General features: G+C 33.8%; 1 protein-coding gene across 2 annotated transcripts in view; it reads right to left on the bottom strand.

Annotated features, from left to right (window-relative positions):
* LOC111387278 (calmodulin-binding protein 60 B-like) overlaps nucleotides 1-6,732 on the bottom strand; it is a 48,220-nt gene extending 41,488 nt beyond the window's left edge. For both annotated transcript variants that reach the window (XR_002701382.1, XM_023011821.1), the window contains exons 1-7: nucleotides 6,423-6,732; nucleotides 5,225-5,300; nucleotides 4,272-4,330; nucleotides 2,573-3,066; nucleotides 2,333-2,493; nucleotides 2,051-2,254; nucleotides 327-564 (exon numbers count right to left, since the gene is read on the bottom strand). Coding sequence is in view for 1 of the 2 variants with exons in the window: in XM_023011821.1 (XP_022867589.1) it covers nucleotides 327-564; nucleotides 2,051-2,254; nucleotides 2,333-2,493; nucleotides 2,573-3,066; nucleotides 4,272-4,330; nucleotides 5,225-5,300; nucleotides 6,423-6,538 (1,348 nt within the window). In the remaining variant the exon portion in view is untranslated. The remainder of the gene's footprint in view (nucleotides 1-326; nucleotides 565-2,050; nucleotides 2,255-2,332; nucleotides 2,494-2,572; nucleotides 3,067-4,271; nucleotides 4,331-5,224; nucleotides 5,301-6,422) is intronic.
* Between the last annotated feature and the right edge of the window lie 15,321 nt (nucleotides 6,733-22,053).

Below are 22,053 nucleotides of genomic sequence, written 5' to 3'. Positions count from 1 at the left end.
CAAAACCGCCCCCCCCCCCCCACCAAAAAAAAAACCAGAAAAAAACCCCAGCAACAAACCCAAAAATGAAAAAATAAAAATTGAAAGTGGAGAACGTATTTCATTCTCAGGTCCTTAACAGCTGAAATAGATGTGACAAATTAAAGAAAATGCCAACACTTATGAGCTGCTCAAACTTTCAATAAATGCCCTTTGAAATGTGTAAAGCAGAGGAAACTGTACCTCTCAGAAAGTTCGACAATCATTACGACTATAGTTTTTTTGGCTAGATCTCAATTGTCAACTGTCAAGTGAAAAAGGAATGTAATCAGTAAGGTCAATCCTACCTCCAGTTAGCACGTTCGGGTCCATTGACGATTGGTCACATGGAACTGTTACTGGCAATCTCTGAAGTGGAAGCTGATTATTTAAGGCAATAGGATAACTGACAGGGCCCACGTGCAGATCGTTGTGAGAAGTATTCGACTTTTCAATTTGCTTAAAGTTCAACAGTGATTTTTCATCATATTCCACAATCTGGTTCCAATTATCACATGCTTTCTTCACCAATGTATCCACATATACCTACAGGTAAAAAAAAAAAAAAAACACTTAAAAGATTTCACCAACAAAAATCAAAATTTATAAAAAAAAAAAAAAAAAAAGTTTTGTTTTTTTTTGGAAAAAAAAAAAAAAAAAAAAAAAAAATCCACAAAGCAATTCCTTCACTTGTAAGTTAATGGTTTGTCTGAAGAATGTCTTATTGTACTTTCTCAAATAATTTTTGAAAATAGAAAAACACTAAAAAAGTTTCATGCAAAGTATACATATTAATTTTTGAAAAGTTGATTTTTCCTTTTTTTTTAAAGTAAAGTATACACATTACATTAATCCCAAATTCCTGGATCAAAATCTTTAAGATGCAAAAACTTATGGGAAAATGCACGACACACGATTAGAATTACGAATAATTTCGCCACACGTAATTATCCAGGCCTCGTGCCCGGCCAAAAGAGCTTGGACCTGCGACAGAAATCTGCGAGGTGTAAAATCGACTTAGGCTCTTCAGAGCCAATAGTACGTAAGTCAATGGCCTAGCATGAGGCCTGCATAGTTACCAAAAATTAGCGCTTTTTGTAACGATCCGACCTGTATATCTAAGGCATTAACTTACATACTGTCTGCTCTGGGAGAACCTGGGCTATTTTACCCCTCACGGATTTCTATCGCGTTCCAATTGGTACCAAGATTCAACTTAAGTCATTCTTAAGGAAAATGTCAAAAGTTTGAATCCTGGGGATTCAAAAAAAAATTCGTGAGAGGTAAGATAGGCTCAAACTCTTCCGGAGCAAATAGTATATAAGTTAACTGCCGAGCAAAAAGACCTGGATCGTCACTACATGTCCAAAGAAGTCATTCAATGTTTACGAGGATGGAAATAATATATACAATAGGGAAATTGGATTTTCAGACCAACAGACATCTTACATAAATGCCTCGTTATGCAAGAGAAAAAAATTGGAAACAGTTAGTCTTCAAGGACAGAAGAAATTCTATCCAAAATCAAGAAACTCCTAAATTTTCAAATCGTTAAAAACCAGAATAGATTTTTAATTTGTAAACAAATTTCTGAAAACTTATATTGAAAGCAATGCCCAAGGGTTTGCCTGCCATTATTTTTACATGGATCCAGATTACAAAGCCAAAGTCATGTTAGACAACATTCTACCTGTGTTTAATACTCAACACAGATCATTGACTTAAGAAGGAAATCCTACTAGTTTTATTGCTTATTGCACAGATAGGTTTCATCTGACACTACTAATCACTTTACTGCATGATACAAAAGGGGGAAAAAAACGCTTAAAATATGAACATGACATGCTCAGATTCAAATCTAAATCTGCTGTGAGATGACAAATTCCGACAACTACATCCATCCAACAAACTATCTATGTTCGTGAACATGTAACCAGCTACTAATCGAAGCAAGGGGAAGAATGAGATTTGTGTATAAAAATAGCTGGAGGCAACAAGCCATAAATCGTAATTTTAAGGGAAATGGGCCAACCTTTTGGCTGTCAGAAAGTGAATCTGCGGGATAATATTGTTCGTTTGCTGTAAGGCCACTCAACTCGTATATATCATTAAAAACAACACCCACATTTCTTGAATCATCAGAATAATATATATAAAGCTTCCCACACAAGACACAAGTCTTTGCATGCTCTACGAGGGCCTCCCACATCTTATTTGACATACCACTGCCAAGGATCTGCCAAAATCAAGGATGAAAAATCACAATATGAAAAGCATGGAGCTGCTAATTCAACAGCTAAAGCCATACACTTACAGTTCGTAACTTTTGAGAGTCTTTGACCACAAGCTGCAGGAAGTCCTTGACCGTAAATATTCCTGCACTATTAAGCCTCTTGTGGAATGAACCATCTTTCCTGATCATCTCTAATCTCCATACTTCATCATTTAAAGCAGGGGGATAATGCTTCTTGTACACTGGAAGGGAGAGAAGACAATTCAATAAATATTTCAAGGCAATGAGAAATTAAACAAAATTAATAGTAAAGGTTCTTACATTCTCCTCTGCGATCTTTAACAGTAAAAGCCTCTGTCTTCGCTTCCCGTATGCGTATCCCCTCACAATATCCTGATGCAACCTTTAGCCCAAGTCTGAACTTCCTGCTCCTTAACCAACTTGAATTGTCTGTAAATGTGAGATCTCCTAGCGTTCCAACACCTTCCTTGAGCATCACTTGCAAATCCCCAGTTAAAAGAGGTCTTTTTCCCTCGCGCTCTTTCACGACGTGGCTTTCAAATTCTTCTTGAGTCCAACCTTCATCACCTTCATTGTTAAAATCACCTTCTAGTACTATAATATCAAGCTTAACACAAGATTCAGGGCCAGATGTTATAACATGGCCTGTGCCTGCATCAATCAGTACGATGTTAATAGCAGCACCCTGCTCCGCCTCTACTTTCCCCCAAGTGAAGAGGGGGAGAGAGAGCCTGGATTTGAAATGAAGCTGCAAGTTTCTCCCATCTGGCCCTTCAATTCGTTTAGGTGATGACCTGAAATATTCAATATTTATAAAATAATCATAAAAATGTGGAAGCTTAAACTATTTACGTTTGGCACAGCTTATTTGAAATTTTCCTCAAACTCAATTTCAACCACACATCCTCCCAATAAAATAATTTTGCACGTGTACCCACAACATCCCCTACTAAAGCAAACATTCTCCGAAAAGTCATTTTTCCCTTCAAATAATCTCTCCAAAACCAGCATTTAGTGGACTAAACACTTCAAGTCATAATAAATGAGAAACAAAACAATCCACTGAAAGAGGATTGATAATTATAGTTACCGTAAATTAAGTTCTGAAAAAAAAAAAATGACTTCCATCATAGGATAATAAGGCGTTAATAGCTCTTATTATATGTGAAAAATATAAAGACAGAGTCCAAGCCCCAATTGTATCAGCCAAACGTCAATTATTCAAATTACATATGTAGGGGCATATTCATTGATGTAATTAAAGGAGGCCTTGAAATATAGAAGTACTACTGCAATTGCTTTTCATTAATTACATATGTAGGAGCATATTCTCATGTTCCTCCTTTTCTCTGATTTTCCAAAACCTAAAGGTCATAACAGATGACACATACAAGGACAAAGAATTCAATTAAACGACTCAAACAGACTTTATACCTACACCATTAAAAGACCTCAAACTTAACAAAAACAGCATCAATAAAAAGAGACAATTGCTTCAACTCAACTAACTATTCTTTCTCAAATAACAAAATACTAGATATAAAGACGTACTTGAAGTTTTAAATTGTTTATCATTAATAAATTACATTAGTTTCCTAAATTAATCTTGCAATCATAATGCTTTACATTTTTTATTAATTCTTTTATCAAGGAAATAAAATTATTACTCTGTACTAAGTAATAAGAAGTTGTTTGCCCCAGCAGCTTCTCAGTTCATGGGAACAAACTTATCCTTCCCATTTAGAAGTAATTTTTAAAATCAGTCAACCGGCTCAAGCTAGTTTTCAATGAAATAGCCAGTCTATCCCGATCTTGACCTGTTTAATTGCAATCCAGTCACTTATGGAGGACCATATGGGTAAACAGCTTGCGTCGCCAGGGTTTTTGGATGGACTGACCAGTCCAGTCTGATCCGGATATAATAATTATGATATGTGTCAACAATATCATAAATGACTATACAAACACAAACTTCTTAAGAATGAAAAGTATCTAAAACCTTCCATCAAGTCGTGCAGGACCCAACTTTGCCATAGCACGTTCTACCCCTTCACTGACCTGTTGAATGCAGATTAATTATGAGACAGTGACTTCTTGATTATTCATGGAAGCTAATATATAGATCAAAGTGAGGGGAGCACTTATGCAACAAATATTGTCCACAATGAAGACATTAGCTAAAGTGGTTGAATGTAGTCTAAATGCAGATAACATTAAGGTGAGTTTTTATGCAACCAATTTTACTTTTCAACAGAATTGTTTATCTCACAGTGTACAAGCTTGGAGTCCCTAATATTTAGCGAATAACATGGGAACAATTAGCTATTAATTGATATCTAATTATATGAAGATTTCAAATAAAGTGGTCCCACATAATCTTGAATATAAAGTTTGCATTACCTTGTTCCTTCAAGAAGGGACAAGTTCAAGGATAAAGGTTCAGATGGTAGCCTAAAAAAGGTATCCACAAAGGACTCCAGACTCTTTGGTTCCCTCACATAAACACTTGGTGACATTCAGCTGTCAAAACTACTTTCCACAATCTTATTGCAAATACATTAGAAATAAATAATTTTAATATTATGTAAAAATGTTAAAAATAGGAAACTTCGTACTTATTTCTGCTCAATTTCACGAGAATAAAACTACTAATTTTAACAAGACTTCCATGCATTTTCAAAATTATTACACCATCGAGATGACTTTGCAAAAATCCCATATTTATGCAAGAGAAACTATTGATTGTAGGGGATAGAAGAGGGATAAGAATAAACACAACCAGAGGTCTGAGACTAATGGAAATATGAGGATATAATTTAAAGTGAAATCTTCCCAGAAAATGTCCCATACTCAAAACTTCAAAAAGAAAAACAAAAAGTCTCATGAAATAACAGCAATACACAAGTCACAGCAGAATCGTTCAAATGAATCGTACGAAAGTCATTCACTTACCACGCTCTGAAGAATCGGTTTTAATGAAGAGCAGAGCATCTGGAGTATATCCACCTTCAGAGTTTCCACAATATCACTGCAAACAACATACTACTTTTTAATGAACACAAATTTTTACTTTCCTTAGCCCTGCTACAAGTAATAAAAAGAAAGAATAAATTTAACGAGAAAATTAAATGGAGAAATAGCGAGGAAAAGATTTGGCATAAATTTTCATTACACGGTCTTCTAATTCAAAAGAAGCTACAATCCTAAGATGTTTACACTTATTTACTTTGTCAAGCTAAGAAATTTACAATTAAATTTCATGTTTACAGAATCAGTATTTCAGGGAACAAGCAACACTTGTATACCGTTCCAACGTCAGTTTAGAAATAATGATACATCCCCACCAACAAAATCCAAATATGTGATTGACTTTTTGTTTTTGGTCATTTCTAAGTAAATTGGGGTCTAACAAACTTTCAGAGGTCGACATATACACATAATACAACTATTGTAAAAGCTAGAATTCGCTTGGGGAGAAAAAAATAGAAAGAAAAGAGAAATATGCATCTGAAAAACATTAATGTAAGAAAACAATAGGTGTTGCCGTTGCTCGAAGTGTGGATTTATTATCCACTTAAAAGATTTCACCAACAAAAATCAAAATTTATAAAAAAAAAAAAAAAAAATAAAAAAATTGTTGGGGGAAAAAAAAAAAAAAAAAAAAAAAAAGATTCATCCAAATGCAGACATTTACATTTGTCAAAAAGAAAATCCATAAAAAAAAACAACTCTCCCACGTCAGTTCGACCGATTGAAATTTTCGAGTCTAAATTTCTATTTGAGAAATCATTTCCCGATTAGCCATGCAAATTTGGCACAGTCATTTCTGCAAGGATTTATGTACACATTGAATTTCACTAAGAATCTCAAAAAACCTCACAGAAAAATAGGTTCCCGTCCAGCCTTATTGATTTCAATTAGAAAACTAACAAAAAGGCCATTTATTTACCTTTACTGTCAAGAAAGTAACATTGTAACATCAGTTTTCACAAATTTTGAACTCCAAAATTAAGCACCAGATGCAAGAATTTAACAAAATCATAGACCCAATGGTTACCGAAATATTTTCAAATCAAACATTTTCATTGAGACAAACACAAGCTTAGAAAATAAAACAAAACCCCAGTGCAAGAGCATAGCAATTTGTTACCGAGCTAAAGCAGGACTTTTCTTATCAGGCTGCTCCTCTTCGTTATCACCACTCTCCAAGGTCCTTTTACCTCTCCCACTCACTGAATTTGTCCTCTCCATACACCTTGTCCGCATTAAATTGACCGAAAAAGAAACAAGAAATCATCAGCAAAACTCAAAACAAAACAATAAATCAACAAACAGCCACAATAGATCTCAGTTGACCCAAAATCCACAAACCCTTCAGTAATTTTGCATCAAACACCCAGATCCACTAAATACATCAATTAACAACAAAATCCAAGTCCCACATTAAAAAATAAACACAAACTTACCTGCTAGGTAGTTAAAGGTAAATGAAAAATGGAAAAGCGGGATGATATGATATTAGGGGAAATGCGTCGGTAAGGCCACCCTCAATTGGTTATGTTTCAAAACGCGTTTCTCCAGATTTCTCGAAAGCACAATTGTTTTTCTTTTTCTTTTTTTAAGAATGAATTTTTCAAGTATTGATGGGAAATATGTAATTAAAAAAATAAGAAAAAGTTTTAAATTTATGCATAATATTATTTTATTAAAAAATGTGTGGTTAAAATAATGTCAAAATATGGTTGAAAAATATATTTTTCCAAAAGAATGGACTTCAAACAAGGGCCAAATATAAGCACATGTTTGAGCCATATTCTAAAAAATGCATTATTTATATCAAATTAATAGGAAATATGTGGTTAAAAAATTAAAAAAATTTAGATTTGCATGTAATTTTATTTTTCTGAAGAATGTGTGGTTGAAATAATGTTAAATCACTAATAAAAAATACATATTTTTTTAAAATAATGTGGCTCAAACAAGTCCTAAATATTTAAATATTTGAAAAGACAATTATAACCTTCCAATTGGTCCCCAAATTAAGCCCCCATTTTTTGAAAATGAAAATTGGTGGAATAGTATTTTTATGAAAAATTAGCCCTGTTCTCTTTGCTGTTTTTAAGTCGTTTTCTGTTTTCAATTTTTGAAAACAGTGAAAACGCGTTCTCTTTTTCGTTTCGAAAACAAATTTTCAAAAATGAATAAAAAAAATTGTAAAGAAAACTCAAAACATCAAAATTGACGTTTTGGATGTTTTCTGTACAAAATCCAAAATAGGTTGAAAACACGTAAAACATGAAAGAGAAAACCCATTAAACCGTATCCCCTCTCTTCCTTCAAACCTCTCTTTCTCCTCTTCTTCTGGACGTCAACTTCGCGCTGGGAGGCGACGACAGTGAGTGCCGATGTCAGTGTCTGCATAGGGAGGCGATGCTACTGTTAACAATACCGTCGCCACAGATTCGTCTGCCCGTCTCCATCTCCTCTCTCTTCAATGCCGGCTGCAGTTTGGGGGAGGCGAAATTCGCATGTTGGTTTTGGTTGATTTGGTGGTGATATGTTTGATTGTGGTGGTGGTGTTGTTGATTTGGGTGTTGATTTTAGTTTCTGCGTTTCTCCTCTTTCTTCTTCGTTTTCTGTGTTCTTCCCTCTCTGCTCTTTTTGTTGATTTTGGTAGATTTTGACAGTGATTGATGATGATGGCGGTGGTTGATGGTTCATGGTGGTGTTGATTTGATTGATTTTGGTGGTGGCAGTGATTGATTTTGGTTGATGGTTCGTGGTGGTTGTGGTGATGTTGGTGGTTCATGGTGGTGTTGATTTTGGTTAATGGTGGTGGTTCATGGTGGTGGTGTTGATTTGACAGTGTTTAATGGCGTTGAAGGTGGTGGTGACGGTCGACGGTGGTGGTGACGATTGACGATGGTGATTTTCGGCGATGACAATGGTGGTTGTGTTGATTTTGGTTGGATGTGGTGACTGGTGGTGACGTTCTCAAAATTTCAAAGTAAACACGTTTTTCATTTTTGTGTTTTGAGAAACAATTTTGTAGAATGACTAAAAGAATGTATTTTCAACAATTGCAAAACAGGCATTCAAAGCACAACATCCAAAATGAATTCAAAACTCAAAAATACAAAATCAAAATACAAAGAGAACTGGGCCTAAGTGGTTGAAAAAGAAGGAAAATTTTTCGATTTTTGTGTAATATTATTATATGAAAGATTGTATGGTTGAAAATAGGGGAGAGAGAGAGAGAGAGGAATCAAATGTAATAAAATGGAATTTAATGGTGGTCAAATGGAGGCTAAAGAAAGAAGGACCCAATTCCTTCCCGAAATAGAGGTCCCAACAATCAAAACTCTCCGTCTTCCTCCGCGCCCATCAATCGTCAATCTCTCTGCATCTCCATTTTCTAAGCTTTGAGACTTGCTGGACCTCCTTTAGGTAACGTCTCTCGCGTGGTTGAATCTGTATTGTGTTTATTTCCCACTCCCTTTCGTTTACGTTTTGTGGAAGAAGTTTGAAAATGAGTTTTTATATATCCTTATATTTTTGAATGTGTGAACTTTATGTTCCTAGATTTCAATTCAAAAGTTGATTGGAGTAATTTTTTTTCAAAAGTTAATTCTATTATGGACGATTTCTTAGTTCAAATTTGGGCAATGGAGATGTATAATCCTAAATTTTATGTTACTGATGCAAAAGCTACAGAATGATTGTGAAAAAATAGGTATTGTAGTTTAATTGTTGAAGGTGCTTATTGGCAAAAAGTAAGGGATTTTTGTTTCGAACTCACGGGGTATATATAAACAATAATGGTGAAGTTGTGACCAATACAAAGCATAGACAATTTAATTTGACACGATTCAACATGGAGAATACAGAAGAATTTCCTATTATTACTAAAAGAAAGAGATAGAGCTCAAGCATATTTGCACCATAATATCCCCGTCTCAGATTTGTTGCAGCAATTTAGAAAGCCACATAATATATTTATCCATAACTTGATTGATTGAAGATGTTTTTTGAAGTTGTAGATGATGACCTCTATTTATTATCAAAATGATTGAAATTACATTATTCGTTTTGATTGCTATAATATGGGCAACTTGGATTGATCTGATTGTTAATTTCCTTAACTTGTCATATTGCACATGATGTGCTTAGCTATGAGGAACATTGATGCTAACATGCATTAGTCTCAAGTCAGGCTTTAGATAGCTTCTTTTGTTTTCCAGAGACAATTTGTTAATCGAACTTCGAGTTAGATTTATTGCTTATGACCTTTGTTTCTAGTTTTTTATGAGTCTTTGCAATTTGTTTGAAATATATTTTTTTTCTTATCGGAAATTTTGTATGCTTAACTTGGTTTATATCGCTTATTCTTCTTGTTCATATGTACTTTACTGTCATCAGTTGTTCTGATGTATGTACATGTTTTATAATTTGCAGTGCTATGGAGAATATTCAAATTAACGCTATGATTACAATAAGATGTAGACTCCAAGTAGTACAAGATGTCAATGACCAGCCGGATACAAATTACAAAAGCAAGCTTTGGGAGAACTGCTTTGGATCTCTGCTTAGACTGAGGGATATAGGCTTGGTTTTACGGATCATCCATCAATTGTTATTGCAAAAAATGAAGACCAATAAAAAGGAAGAAGTGTGGTTCAAAATAGGAGATAAACGAGTGAGATTTGGATTTGAAGAATTTGTTTTAGTAACTGGCTTAAACACGGGTGATGAGAGTAATTTAGTTAAGACTTTGGGGGCAGAGTGTCGAATTGTGAAAAATGTTTTAAGAAAAATGGGGGGAAGATTACGAGGGGAGATGACTACCATGCATTTTGTATATTGCAAGAAAAAAAAGAGCGACAAGTATAAGTTGGGATTGATCGTAATATTGGTGTACGTCCTGTGGGCCACGGAGGGAAGCACCTAAATCGATTTATGGTGGCTGGACTTTGTGGATGATTTGGGTAGGTTCGAGAAGTATCCGTGGAGGGAGATTTCATTTGAATACACGATGAATGTATTCAAATTTGAAATATGAGGTAAATTGAAAAATTATGATGTCTGAGGAGAGTCACGTTGTCGGTATTCGTTGCTCTGCTTTCCTCTTGCTATAATAGTATGAACAAACAATACACTTGACTTGTAATATTTTTTATATATAAATTTGTGTCATGAGAGAGTAATGTTTGTTTTATATTAGATTTGGGCATTCGAACAATTCCAACATTAGGAATGAAGTTTACTACAAAATTTCCAGATGTAGTTCCAAGAACGAATGCTTGGAAAATGCTAAAGAGATTAGCGTCTGTCGCCGTTGATATTGTGTTGAAATTGAAAGAGGTAAATTTACCTTTTTTAAAAGTTTAATGAGGACAAATTGTGGAATTAGTTTAGTGGATGACTAATGATTTGTAGATTTTAATATTTGCATTTGGAGGTTAATTCTACATTGATTCCCACTGAAGTCGAACTCGAGGAGGTCTATTGGAAAGAGTTAACACTAATCGTGGAAGAAGATAAGAGTGGTTCACACCATTCCGAAGGAGACGAGGCTAAGCATGATGTTGAGCCACATAATGCATACCACCAAGAGTTTCATAGAGCAGCTCAACCTTCACAGGTCTGTTTTGAGATCAACATAGCAAATTTATTGAGAACGGAAATGGAAAAACTTGAGGAAAGGCTTCAAGCAGTCATATCGACTCGACTTGATCGGATGAAGAAAAAGGTTGACAAGTTGGTTGAATTGTCTGTGGCGGGTCGGTTCCATTCAGCGAATAGTGCATTTAATCGCGCCACTAGTAGCACAAAGTAAATACTAGAATATGAACCGAATGATGTGTTGGAAAATGAGGCTGGATTTGATGATGTAACAGATATGCCTGCTGCTGAAAGAAAGGTAGAAGCACCTGAGGAGGACCCAAACTTAGAAGCAGAGGTTAGAGGAAAAAAATATAGAAGGAAAGGAAACTGAGGTTGGATATGAGAATGACATAGAAGAGCAAGAAAAGAAAAAAAAATGGTCGAAGAGGGTGTTGGAAAAGAAACAATATTAAAGGATGAGTATCTCGACGAAGAGAAAGGTGTTGCTAATTTTGTGACGATTGAGAAGCATGATGTGGATGCGAATGAATCCATGCAAAGTATGTAAAAATTAATTTGAAGTTCAGTTTCACGTCTTTATATCCAAATGAAACAAATTTTAGATTTCTAATTGTTGGTACTTGCAACATATAGGAGACAGTATATAAATCGATGAGGCGGGATGTGATACATCGAAAGGACGAAGGTATCGTCCGAAGAAAAAAACACAATTATTGTGTGCTTCCTATACGAACCCGACAAAGAGGAGAAAGTTGTTGGATATCGATGTATACGATTCTTATCAAGAAGTGGATCCCATGAAGGTTGAGGCTTTTTTCAAATAGACAGAACTACATCTTTTAGGTAAATTTTTACATATAGTTACAAGTACATATGAAACTAATGACAGTATTATATAAATATAACTTCGTGTTAATTTTGTTGTATGCACAACAAAATTATACATTAGTGCTTTTATGATGTTCAAGCGAAAAAATTGATGGATCTTTTGAATGAGTATGTTGGATTACTACAAGTGTAAGTAATCCAACTTCAATGATTTTATGATAATGTCACACAAGAATTCAGTTTGAATTGATTAGTTTATTTTTGTAGATTATTGATAAGGCCCTATACCAGATATGAGAAAGAACTTTCAAATTTCCTAATCTATTCTGATAAGACTGTTGCATATTGGATACTTATTTCTATCAATTTGTTATTAATACACATGGCCAGTTACAGTCGAGTAAATAGCTCAATTGAAGTAAGAGTCTGATTAATTACGTGAGCGGGGCTAATTTGGAGCTCGATAAACCTTGGAAGGACTGCAAATTTTATATATTTCTTGTTGTACCTGCGACCATTGGTTCGCAGTTCAAATCGACGTGGAGGAACGAACCATTTTTATGTTCGATAATCTAAAGGGTCACATTGCAGGGTAGCGTTGGAAGCTTACTTTCTCCCTCTACATGTGGTTATTTCATTGTTAATAAAATCTCATGTCACTAGTGAAAATAAATATAGCATGGAGAAGTTCAAATTTGTGAACGTGAAAGATGTTCTCCAACAAGTGAATGGGTAAGAATGACTAATTTCATAATTGGGAGTACTGTATTATTTTGAGTGTTGAAAATTAATACAATAATTTCACAAATTTTCTGTAGATCTGATTGCGAAATTTTCACTATCAAATATAGAGAATTTTTGCAAGAGAATATAGACGTAAATACAATTCGATCGAATTATGTACCAGTATGGTGAAAGAAATTGGTTGCACAGTTGTTGGCTTGGGACTTCGAACCGTGGATTGTGTTTTGTTGTTTTTTTTTTTTTTTAATATTTTGATAACACTATGTAGTGATTTGGTTCTTTTTACTGGAGTAGCTGCTATTTTGGAGTTTGAATATATTTTCAATATACATATTTTCTATTGTCTCCTATAACTTTCAAGTTTACATATTGTACATATCATGTCGTTGAGTTTTATATGTACAATTTTACATATTTTCCATTGTCTTCCATTGCCATATTGTTTCAGTGTAAAATGCACGCTACTGTCTTTATTTTCGTAATGACCTAGAAGTCGATATGACCATAGATAACGACTTCGAAATCGTTCTTCAACTGAGTAGAGTAGCTTGGGGATATCAACGAACGGAGAAGGTATAAGCGACCACTATGCAACCGCATAGTGGTTAAGGCCATGCGATCGCATGGACCTTTATCGAGAGCAAAGTGGCCGCTTGAAGCTTAACAGTGCGACCACAATGGTTAAGGCCATACGGTCGCATAGTCTACTTGGAAGCATGATTATTATAAATTCATGACATCCATGTCATTTTATTTGCGAAGAAATGAGTTTGAACTCGTTTCAGTTAAAATTGATATTAAAACGAGTTCGAAGTCGTTATTGAGATACAAAACGACACGTATATCATTTCAATATTAAATACACACTGCTTCACTGATTTGCGTAACGACTTTGAAATCGTTCCTGAAATACAAAATGACTTGTACATCATTTCGGTATTAAAAACACATTGTTTAACTGATTTGCGTAACGACATTAAAATCGTTTCTGAAACACAACAACGATGTATATGTCGTTTTGCTATAAAATTCACACTACTTTAGTGCTTAAGAGGCCTGGCTGCATATCGTTTCTTTTCGTACAGAATGACATTGGTATCGTTGTAGTGTAATCGTTCCTGAAACGACATCTCAATACAAATTTGATGAGTTCGAAATCATTTTAGTTGAAATAATAACTACAACGACATTGGTATCGTTTCTTCACACTTGAAATGACAATTATATCATTACGCTTAAAAATGACAATATGACCATTCATGGCCACTTGACATACGTTCGTCGTACGTATGACGATAAAAATAGGTCATCGAGCTGGTTCGATTTCACTCGAATGAAACTATGGTAACGTTTGTGATTTCATAATTGTATATCACCTTCGGGTTGGTTCGATAGAAAACACGGTATTTTCGTTACCATAGTTTCATTCGAGTGAGATTGAATTGGCTCGATGACCTATTTTTATCGTTATACGTACGATGAACGTATGTCGAGTGGTCGTGGATGGTCGAATCGTCATTTTTAAGCATAATGATAGAATTGTCGTTTCAAGTGTAAAGAAACGATACCAATGTTGTTGGAGTTATCATTTCAACTAAAATGATTTCGAACCTGTCAAATTTGTAAGGAAACGACGTGAACGACGTTACGTTATTTCACTATTTGGTACATAATGATATACATGTCGTTTCGTTACAAATTTTATGACTTCGAACTTGTTTCAGTTCATATAATAACTAAAACGACCTAAAAGTCGTTTCTTCGAAAACAAAACGATATGTATATCGTTAAGCCTATAAATGAGATTTCGATAGTCCACGACCATCCGACATCTCTAATGTGTATACGATGATCAAAAGAACGTATCAAGTGGGCTGGTAGCACTCGAGTGGCGAAGAAAAAGCCAACGGCGATACCCTATTTCTATTGAACAACTCGAAGGTGATAGATAACTATGTAATCACGAACGTTACCATAGTTTCGTTCGATGGCCTATTTTTATCGTCATATGTATGACGGACGTATGCTAGGTAGTCGTGGATGATTGAATTGTCATTTTTAAGTATAACGATATAATTGTCGTTTCAAATGTGAATAAACTATATCAATGTCATTGTAACTATTATTTTAATTGAAATGACTTTGAACTCGTCAAATTTATAATGAAATTACATAGATGTGGTTTCAAGAACGATTACACTACAACGATATCAATGTCGATCTATATGAAAAGAAACGATATGCGCCCAAGCCTCTTAAGCACTGAAACAATGTGAATTTTATAGAGAAACGACATACACCTCGTTGTTGTATTTCAGGAACGATTTCAATGTCGTTATGAAATTCAGTTAAGCAGTGTTTTTAATACTGAAACAATATACATGTCATTTTGTATCTCAAGAACGTTTTCATGGTCGTTATGCAAATCAGTGAAGCGCGGTAGGTATTTGATACTGAAACGATATATAAGTCGTTTTGTGTTTTAGGAATGATTTCAAAGTCGTTACGCAAATCAGTGAATCATTGTGCATTTAGTATTGAAATGATATACTTGTCGTTTTGTGTCTCAGGAATAATTTCAATCTCGTTATGTGAATCTGTGCAATTTTCGAATTAGAATGACGTTTATATCCACTGTAACGATATGAACATAGTTTGCCTATACTGTGGAAAAAAAATGAATATGAATACCTAAAATACTTTAATTTGATTCCAGCTGTGCAAAAACATTTTAATAACGCAATGACTAGAAAATCTAATAAGTCAATTTATGCGTCGAATAAGTACGAAATTGTAAAGTTACATGACATAATAATATTACAACCTTAAGGTTCACTACTAGCTACTTGGCCCGTGCAAGTAAACCGAACATGACCAGTATTTTTGCACTTGGTGTACTTACAAGGCATACGCATCTCTCCGACTGACCTTTTCCTCTTTTTTGATGGTCGCCCACTCCGTCTTCGTGCCAATCATGGAAATACTTTTCTGGCTATTACATGCTTGAGAATTTGTCATTTGACCTCATTCAGCAAAGGGTATACGAATCCAGAATATACTTGCTTCCAACAAATACTAGTATAAAATGGCGTACATAATTAATAGCTGTCATCTCTTTTAAACTTTACGGTAGCAATTGCACGCACACATGGAAACTTGTCCAAATCAAATCTTCTACATGTACATGTCATTTCGTACAAATCCATATGGTGGTATTCTAAATTGTCACCAACTTGATAAATGTCCAGAAATACCTGAATTACCTCCAACCCATTTGATTCATTATATGTCATGCACATTTTTTTCTCAAATGTTGGCGTGAGGTGAGCCACACATTTTTCTGCTTCATCATGTCTTTCATAAAACCACCTTTGTAGTATCCCTCGGATATACCCAATTAAATCAACTATGAAAAGCTTTCAAGCACTCTTCAACAACAAACCATTTATAGATTCCGCATTTTTCGTAGTCATGGTATTGTAACGTATCCCGATAAATGCGCTCTAGCTCAATAATGAAAATCTTCTTCTAGTAGATACTCTTTAATGCCCTCATTTTTACTACATAGAGCTGTCATGTAGGATTCAAATTCGGTTATAGTATAACCTTTTGTCGCTGTCCTAAACAAAGTTGCAACATCACATTGAGGAAAATTTGTCTTCAAGTTCTTTTGCAAGTGATATATACAATTACCATAATGAGCAAATCGAAACACATTTCTAACTCTTAACTTCATTTTTAATGCTTGTTGCATGGTCAGATATAATCACAAGGTCGTCCGTATCACCCATTATTAACCGCAATTTTTGAAAGAATCAAGTCCAGGATTTATCATTATTCGAATCAATTACTCCCCATGTGAGTAGAACTATTTGAAAATTTGCATCCTGACAAGTTGGTACGAATAGAGTGCCTTTCATTGTCGATGTCAAGAATGCACTATCTATAGAAATTACATTTCACATTAAGTTGAAGAATCAATGTATAGTTGGTTCCAATGCCATAAAAAGGCACTAGAAGCGCCTATCATAAGTAGTATGAATGAATGTCAGTGTACTAGGATTTTGCATCTTCAAAACATGATAATATGCTGGCAATTTCGTATAACTCATGGGATTTTCCACGAATCAGTCCACAAGCAAAATTTTTAGCCATGCACACTTTAGTATCGCTTACAGTTATGCCGAACTCTCGACGAATGTCATTAATAATGTCCCTTGATTTGTAAATTCGGTTGACATCTTCATACTTAGGAGTAATGTGGTTTCCAATAATAATATATGAAGCATGCCTATGATCTCTAAGACTAACGCTCATGAAGCAAGAGTGATGACCATTGTACTTTCTAACTTCGAAAATTAGACTTTCTATGATCTTGGTTGCTTGTAAGTGTCACTTACAATTTTCATCAATACAAACAATTGTATAAGTACTCTTATTTGACTTCTTAAATTTGTACTCAAAGTGGCACTTCATAGCTAGCAACTGCAATTTTGTTATTAGGTCATATTTCGATGGAAACAACTGGTTGACTCGCACTCTTCATTTTTTGAAATTCTTAAGATGTCTCATAACAGAGTGAACTTACACTTGCAGATACAATCTGAGTACATTCAACATCATTACCATTCACTATATTCCGACTACAGCGTTCATGCATTTGTAATTTAAAATTATTGTCGCCTGCTACAAAATAATTAACTTCGTCATCTAGTCTTCAGGGACTACCTTCACTTATGTCAAAACCATTATAATCTACAAATATTCCATCACCATTGTCATCGTTACCATTGTTGTTTGTTCGATCATGTTCCTACTCGTTGTTCATATTTCCAATTTGTTCTCCACCATCTATTAGTAATAAATATCCTTCATCACCAAAATCTTCTGGATTCTCAACAACTTCATTCGAAAGAGTTACAAAAAGAAAAGTTTCTCTACAGACAGATATAAACCACTTCACGTTGTTGTCACAATCAATCATGCATCTGGAGATTTAGACATTATCGAGACAAGAGATGAAATCTCCATTTTGTATAGCCTCGTATCGATATTCAACGCCTCTTTAATTTTATCATATAGTTCCACATAAGAAATTATTTTGGCAACGAGAATAAGCATTGTTTTCCCTTTGCCATTCCTGGAATACTTCCATTTCCATTCACCTTCAACTGTTTGCTCATATTCAACTGGATAACAATTCGATATCAATATCATGTCCATGGTGTCCATAACTTGTAATTCAAGATATAAACTTCATCATATTTCAAACATCATAGAGTATTGATAACAATATGTACATCATCATGGATTTCAGAAAAAGATATCTATGTCATTCAGGATTTCAGAAAACGATATGTATGTCGTTCTGTACTGAAAAAAAATCAAATGTATGTTTCACGTGAAAATAATGAGAAGAATAGTCAATCATCATTCACCACTTCACATTTCACTTTAATTAATACAAATAAGGGATAATAAGAATAAGATTGAAATGTAACCTATGTTAAAGCTCCAATCTAATCATAAAATGAATTTAAAATCATAATTGACAAATGAATACCACAAACACATATACAACAACATGAACAAATGATTCAAAGCAATGGAGAAAGAAAGTGACCCAAATATTGAAAATTTACCGTACCCTTTCTTATTCTCCAAATGCCCAACAAGAATATAGCATGACTTTATTATTCACTTTAACAAAATGAATGTTCAAGGGAATGAGAATGTAGATGTTTGCGATTTCATTAAGTACAGAAAAAGATGATGCTACGAAAATGAGCATGGAGGCATAACGTAGAGAGTCGTTCATAGAGGAGGATTTCAATTAGGTTTGAAAGGAAATTGAAATAAAAATTAGGGAAATAATAACATTTTGCGTACAAGGATATTTAAGTCTTTTACAAATTTTATTTTCCATGTTTAATATCTTTTGGCCTTTTAATTAATAACCTTTGTTCTTGGTCTTCTTAAACTATTGTTTAGTTTGACTGAGCCTTTTAAATCAACCCCCCCCATGAGATTATCTAGTACTATGATTCACTATGTTGTACGTGGCTGTGTTTGTGGACTGGTATTTTAGTGTTTGTGACTTTTGATGATTGCTAAATGGCAATTAGAAAGGCATCTGAGATCTTTTTAGGTTTTGCCCTTCGTCTTTGTCCTCTACGTAATTAAAACAACAGTAGTATCAGTAAGTGTGAATGAGTTGAAATGTCTCCCACGCCCTCCTCAATATCTTTTTGTTCAAATGACCTTTGATCAAATTCTCAAAAATGAAATGAAATTTAAGTACTTAAAAATATAAAGAGACCACTTTATTCTTATCTTGTAAAACCAAATTGAAGAAGAAATTGGAGATTTATTCATGTCAAAACCATTTATCCCCAAATTGAAAAGGAGCTTTTACATCCTCATTCTCAAATCAATTCTGTCTTCTTCCCTTCCACTTAATCTTGGGTTTTACCAACCAAATCACCAGCCGACAAACAACCCAACTACATGCTTGATGAAACAGGCATTTCAATAAAAATTGAGAATAATTTACCATGAAAGAGTGAAGAAGAGGGAAACATGTTAATCACCTCTTGGCACCATTACCAAACTTGGGAGGTAATATCATATGTTTATTTAGAAACATGATCTGATTCTTTTGGGCTTTATTACTTGATTTTTGACTCGATTTGATTGCGTGTGAATGATTTAATCTCAAACATTTTTCAGCTTCTAGCTCCTTAGAATTTATTATTTTTTCCAAAATTATTGTTTCATGATGGTAATTTTCCTTCTTCAACAACAATTTTCTATCAATCTCTCTTGATTTTTTTACGATATTGTTTGTGGGATTTTCATTGCCTTTAGAACCGACCACCACTAAATTATAATATGTGATTTACCCCATGCCAACTTGCTTGAATTAAGCATTTATTGATCCCCGTTTGTGATATGATAGGAAAATTACATCGGAGAATGAGAAATACCTTAACTTTTGCTTTCTTTGTTGTACCATGTGTTTGCTTGCTTGCCAATCTCACTTAACCATAAAATCTAGAGAAACAAACAAAAATCCCAACTTCAAATCAAATACTAACTTGTCTAATAATCTTAGTTTAATTCAATGCATGTTAATCTGGCGTCCTCCACATTGTGTGTGGTTAGAGTAGTAGAAAATGGATCAATAAATATTTAATTCAAGCAAGCTGCCTTTAGAATTGGCAACCACTTGACTGACATTCTCATTTTTGCTTTAAGTAAGGCCATTATCTTTTCTTTTCTTTTCTAGCAATTGAAGTACAAAGTCTGGCATTTTGCTAAATACCATTATATATATTATTGTCAATTTTGGTAAAAATGACGACTTCACCATATGATTTATATTTCTTCCAAATTTTGCATATAAAATGGCAACTTCACCATATAAGCTCACCTTACCCATTAGTGTCAAACTTTTACGAGAGTAATATGAACCTAAATGAGGCTTAAAATTGATATTATACTCTCTGTATTGTAATGCTTATTTGATGGGATGAGATGGAAGTAAAAGACAATGTTAAAGATGGCACAATAGAATTGGCCACCTCTTGACTAACATTTTCATTTTTGCTTTAAGAAAGGCCATTAGATTTTCTTTTCTTTTATAGTAATTAAAGTACAAAGTCTTGCATTTTTCTAAATACCATTAGATATATTATTGTCGATTTTGGTAAAAATGACAACTTCACCATATGATTTATATTTCTTCCAGTTTTGCATATAAAATGGCAACATCACCATATAAGCTCACCGTACACATTAGTGACAAACTTTTACGAGAGTAATATGTACCTAAAATGAGGCTTAAAATTGATATTATACTTTCTCTACAATGTATGGTTATTTGATGGGATGAGATGGAAGTAAAAGTCAATGTTGAGGATGGCACAATACAATTGGCCACCACTTGACTTTCTCATTTTTGCTTTAAGAAAGGCCATTAGATTTTCTTTTCTTTTCTAGCAATTAAAGTACAAAGTCTTGTATTTTTCTAAATACCATTAGATAAATTATTGTTGATTTTGGTAAAAATGACGACTTCACCATATGATTTATATTTCTTCCAGTTTTGCATGTAAAATGGCAACTTCACCATATAAGCTCACCTTACACATTAGTGTCAAACTTTTACGAGAGTAATATGTACCTAAAATGAGGCTTAAAATTGATATTATACTTTCTCTACAATGTATGCTTATTTGATAGTATGAGATGGAAGTAAAAGACAATGTTGAAGATGGCATAATTAACCTATTGCCCAAATATTTATATGAGTTAAGAGTGACTTGAGGTTCATTAGCTTTAACTATTTCCCCAAATATGTATGCGAGTTGAAAGTAACTCGAGGCTCATTGTGTTTAACTCTTTCCAAATTTGATGTTTTCTATCTTATAATAATAATAATAATAATAATAATAATAATAGGAGAGAATTGGACTTAATTATTCTTATCAAACTATCAAGTAATGTGTGAAAATAAAGAATAATCTTTCATGATGATTTCGCATTTGGTTATAAAGCTAGTAATTTGATTTATATAGCTTTTGCATATTTTTTTATGTTCTTTACTAGTACTGGTTCACACTTCAACTCAATATGAAGAAACGGACAATTTTTATGTTTGATAGTCTGAAATGTCACATTTGTAAGGTAGCTTTGAAAGCTTCCATGCCGACCTTACAAGAGGTTATTCCTTTGTTGATAAAACTGCAAGTCACAAGTGATGAAAAATATTAGCACGGAAGAGTTCAAATTTATGAATGTGGAAAATGTTACTCAACAAAGAAATGGGCAAGGTTGACTACCTTCACATTTGTTAAAACTATATTATTCTAGTACTGAGAATTAATATAACTGCACAACTATTTTGTAGATTTCACTGTGGAATATTCACTTTAAAGTGCATAAAATTTCTACAAGTGAAAATTGATATAAATGAAATTCACTTGGATTATATACCTATATGACGGAAGAAATCGGCTACAGAGTTGTTGGCATGAGATTTCGAGCCTTAGATTGTTTATTGCTATTTTTATTGATGTTTTGATATTATAGTTACCTTGTTCTGTTTGTTAGGATCGTGTAGTTGACGTTTTAGGATATTGTATATAATTCGTTTTCTTTGTGTAGACTACCCAATATTTTGAGGATGTTGTGTAGCTACTAGCTAGTACATTTGCAACTATGTCAATTGAGCATATTGAATTTAATTAAAATTTAAATATTTTCATGTTTTCATAACTTTTAAGTTCAAATATCGTACATGTCCAGGGTAATGATATTATTCTATGACGAATAAAACAATATTTAGGTTGTTAGGTCAAAATATAAATATTGCTTAATGTAACGATATAGACTTCGTTCCTATGACCCAAAACAATATTGATGTCGTTCCAATAAAAAATTGCACTCATTCATATAATGACGTTGAAATTGTTCTTGAGACACAAAACGATATTGATATTATCCCATACGAAAATTGCACTTATTGAAATAACGATATTGAAATCGTTTCCGAGGCACCGTTTTTATACTAAATATACACT

Source organism: Olea europaea, unplaced genomic scaffold (genome assembly GCF_002742605.1).
Source record: "Olea europaea var. sylvestris unplaced genomic scaffold, O_europaea_v1 scaffold398, whole genome shotgun sequence".
Classification (NCBI taxonomy): domain Eukaryota; kingdom Viridiplantae; phylum Streptophyta; class Magnoliopsida; order Lamiales; family Oleaceae; genus Olea; species Olea europaea.
The sequence above is the reverse complement of the archived record's forward strand: the minus strand, read 5'-3'. Positions and strand labels throughout refer to the sequence as shown.